At 45.8% G+C, this 4,451-nt stretch overlaps 1 protein-coding gene across 1 annotated transcript; it reads left to right on the forward strand.

Annotated features, from left to right (window-relative positions):
• The first annotated feature begins 282 nt into the window (after positions 1-282).
• LOC103409605 (putative HVA22-like protein g) lies at positions 283-1,040 on the forward strand. Its single transcript, XM_070812455.1, has 2 exons — positions 283-606; positions 669-1,040. The coding sequence occupies exons 1-2, from the start codon at positions 283-285 to the stop codon at positions 1,038-1,040; spliced, it is 696 nt and encodes a 231-aa protein (XP_070668556.1).
• Positions 1,041-4,451: the final 3,411 nt, after the last annotated feature.

Genomic DNA, 4,451 nt, shown 5'->3' on the forward strand with positions numbered 1-4,451 from the left:
ACGTACGACCCGGCTACCGACCCGGTCGGAAAACATCTCTTCTGGGTTTCACGTTCTTGGGGCTGAAACGGTCTTTTTGGAGATAAGGGTCGTCGAACACAGCGGCGCCATTTCCCAGTTTCCTACGGCGGCGATCTCTGAACTGTTCGGCGATTCGAGTTCTCTAGTAAATTTCACTTTCAGTGTTTTCCTTTTCCATCCGTTGATTCCGTTCAAATTTCAAATTAGTCTTCGAGAGGTATACAAAAGATGATAGGATCCTTTCTCACCAGAACACTTGTGATGACTCTTGGGTATGCTTATCCGGCTTATGAATGCTACAAAACTGTTGAAAAGAACAAGCCAGAGATTGAACAGCTTCGCTTTTGGTGCCAGTATTGGATTTTGGTGGCTGTTTTGACTGTTTGTGAAAGAGTCGGTTATGCTTTTGTTTCATGGGTTCCAATGTATAGCGAAGCTAAGTTGCTCTTCGTCATATATCTGTGGTTTCCTAAAACAAAGGGTACGAGCTATGTGTATGATTCCTTCTTTAGACCATATCTTGCGAAGCATGAAAATGAAATCGATAGGAACTTGTTGGAACTAAGAACTAGAGCTGGTGACATGGCAATTTTGCATTGGCAAAGAGCTGCAAGCTATAGTCAGACGAGAATATTTGACTTTTGCAGTATGTTGCCGCACAATCGACACCAAGGCCTCGCCCTACGCAGCCACAACAAGGTGTTAGGAGCCAACCCCCTGCCGATCCAGCTCCAAATCGCCAACCAGCTGCAACAACGCAAGCACAACCCGAAGAACCTCCATCACACCACCATTCAACAGTAGCACCATCAATCCATTTCCAAATTGCGGATGGTGTAACTAAATCAGTCCCCTGCTCCTGCATCGAGTTTGCTGAACGCCTGGTTCTGCCTCAATACAGCAATCTGCCCCTTGACGAGGTTAAAGAGCATCACAGGCGAGATAGATTTGAGGTTGGAAATGCCGACAAAATCTTCGAGAGCACATCAAAGGAGCAGCTGACCAGGAAGGCTGCATGAAACAACAATCATCCTTTATAACGGTGATGCGGATTTCACCATCGGAGAACGACCTGTCAAAGAAGAAAAGGAACACAAAACAGAACCTCTCTTGGATTTTCCGCCCTCTCTGCCCACCAGCTTCAGCAGCAAGTGCAGCGCCAGTCCTCGCTCGACCCCAAGAGGAACAACTTGCGTTTCAGCTTCGGCAAGCAGTCCTCTCTCGATCCTTCGGCAAGCAGTACCATCACGACCACCACAGAAGAAGAATGCGGAGAGAAAGATCAGAGATCCCAAAACTTTTTCTAAGATCGCGATGACGTCATTCCAAATCCACGCTCCATGCTGTCTTCAACATTCAGTGACGAAGAAACGGCGCCGTTCTTCAGCTTCCTCGACATTGGTTTCTACTGCAGGATGTTATGGGTTAGGGTTTAGAACTTCGTGCAGGACTTCGATCTCGCCGTCTCAGTCTCCCTCTCCGTCTAAATTCGATCTCGCCATAACTCCATCAATGGCCTCCTCATTTTTCTTCCCTGCAGGCTTGTCTCTTTTGCCCATCAGTCTCGCTTTTATGCAACGAGCGACACTCCCCTCCGCAGCAAGCGGTGTAACAGGTGTACAGTGGTTGTGGTTAGTGGTGGTGCTCAGTGACAGTGCAACGAGTGTACGGTGGCTCTATACTAGGTGGTTGCGATCGGTGGCTGTGCTCAGTAAAGGTAGTGGTGGAGCTTCTTCCTCTGCACTTCCGCCATGGCTGCTGCCTTTGAATGAGATTGACAAAAACAAAGTTTGTCAATACACACCCAAAGGCCTCCTCCGTCTCTTGCCTCGCAGCTGCCAAACAACTTCAAAGACCGCTGTCAAACGACTAGCCGGCCGAGAAGCGCTTCCTCAAACTCCAGCTCTCTGTCCGTCTTCGTCCGCTCCCTGCAAATTCCTCTAACCACCATCCTAATTTATACAGAAAGAAATACTAAAAAAAAAAAAAAAAAAAAAGAAAAAAAAAAAAAAGAAAGGGGTGGTGGTGCGTCTGGCACCACGTGAATAAAGAAGGGATGGTGGAGTCTTTGGTGCTCTGGCACCATGTGAAAAAAAAAAAGGGGAAATCTGGATTGATCTGGCACCATACCTAAAAATAAAAAAATTAAAGAATAAAAAAAGGGGAAAGCAAGTAGGAAGGTGGGATGGTGCGGATTGCACCATGTAAATATACATATACATGTATGTGCATGATATGTATGTATATAGCAAAAAAAAAAAAAAAAAAAAAAAAAAAAAAAAAAAAAACATCGAGAGAAATAGAAGGTCCATTTTATTTATTTTTCTGGAAATTTTACATAAATTTGCATTATACATAAATTAAAAAAAAAAAAAAAATCAAATCAAATCAAATCAAATTTACAAGAGGGGATATTCAAGGACGATCAGGTGGCGCCTCACAACTCGGCAGAGCTCCAGGAAGAGAAGGCGTCGGAGGATGGCTGTTTGAAGCCTCAGCAGTCGGTACAGCCTCAGAAGACGAAGGCAAATGTTGTTGGAACAAACCCACAAACCTCCGATGATCAAGTAAAATCTGACCATCAGATTCCTGCATCTGTTCAATCTTCCTCTTCATGTTTGTGGCATAGTTGTGTGCGAGCTTGTGCAACTGTTTATTCTCATGCTTGAGCCCCCTAATCTCCTGTTTGAGACTCATCACTTCAGCCGCCAACGATTCAACTTGACGGGTTCGAGCAAATAGACGTTGGGCCATGTTGGACACAGAACCTGCACACTGCACACTGAGAGCCAGAGAATCCTTAACAGCCAACTCATCAGACCGTTTGGAAAGTAGTCTGTTATCTCTGGGAGTGACAAGGTTCCGGGCCACCACCGCAGCGGTCATATCATTCTTCACCACTGAATCCCCAACGGTAAGAGGACCAGTGGGGGATATGAAGGATGGGCGCCATATGTTATCTGGAGAAGACGGGACTACCTCTTCATCAAGGTTCAAATCAAAACGACGATCGGAGGGTCCAGACATTTTCAAAGGTGTTGAAGAAAGAAGAGGTCGGACAAATCAAGATCTTAGAAGTGCAAGAAGGGAGTTTCTACAAGCGAAAATTCAAGTGTGCTTTGAAACGAACTGCGTGCCTCTATAAAAAATCAGCACTCGATGGGATTTCAGAGATCGAAGAGGCGAGCTCAGAATTCGAAGAGGCAAGCTCAGAAATCGGAGAAGCATCTTGCTTTTCCAGACGCGTCAGCACCCATTACACGCAAACTCAGCTTTGCGAAAATCACGGGCAATTTGTCGAAGCACCGATCCCAGATATTGAAGAGGCGCCAGTCTTTTTCAACCACGTCATCACCCATCACACACAAACTCAGCTTTGCGGAAATCACGGGTAATTTGTCGAAGCGCCGATCCCAGTTATCGAAGAGGCGCCATCCTTTTTTCAGCCGCGTCAACACCTGTCACATGCACACTCAGCTTGGCAAAAATCACGGGCAATTTGTCGAAGATTTTCGGTGAAGGAGAAAGCACGTGAAGTATACTGTTCAATCATCCAACGGTTGCCGACACGAGTGAAAGAATAGTACATCTACAGGTGTTAAAGAACTTCCTATAACTGTCCATCTTCACCCTCCATAGCAAGGCAGACATACAGAACCTTTCTTCATCTCTGAGAATGCCTTCCCAACGAAGCCTCTTGAGTTACCCAGTGTTCCTTATTCCTTGGGGTACCTCTGCAAGCCAATGACTCCAAAGCAAAAGTATCTCATATCACCAGGGTAGAAAGCAAGAGTATCTCATATCATACACTCTCTCTGTCCTTTCCTTTGTCCTTGTTCCTACCTACAAAGACAAGGATAAAGAAAACAATATGCCGGAACTTCCACTCAAACTCAGGTAAGGAACCGACTGCTTGGAACCCTTCCCTGATTGCCTACCTAGCACTGCTCTCGAGTACTCGTTTCCCACTGCTGCTGTACTTCCAAAGAAGCTGCCACATCTGCCTGGAGAACAGATAAGGCAAATGAAAATGATACCTTGCAGCATGTGGAGACAAGGTGCAGAAGGAACAAGCAGAGAAGAATGCAGTCTGCACAGTCAACTCAGCAGAAAGAGTCCGAGCTGAAGAACTCGAGAAGCTGCCATATCTGCCTGAAGAAACAAGCGGAGAAGAATGCAACATGCTCAGTCAACTCGGCAGAAAGAGTCTGAGATGAAGAACTCGAGAAGATGCCACATCTGCCTGAGGAACAGATAAAGGAAATGAAGATGATACCTTGAAGCATGTGGAGACAAGTGCAACCAAGCACGTGCTGATTCATCCGCTACTTCTTCAAAAGCAAGAGTATCTCATATCATCAAAGTTGCAATCACTCTGACGGTGAATTCGTTTTGACCCTCAAATTCTTGGGTCGGTTTACTAGGCGTTG

This window comes from Malus domestica, chromosome 02, assembly GCF_042453785.1.
Source record: "Malus domestica chromosome 02, GDT2T_hap1".
Classification (NCBI taxonomy): Eukaryota; Viridiplantae; Streptophyta; class Magnoliopsida; order Rosales; family Rosaceae; genus Malus; species Malus domestica.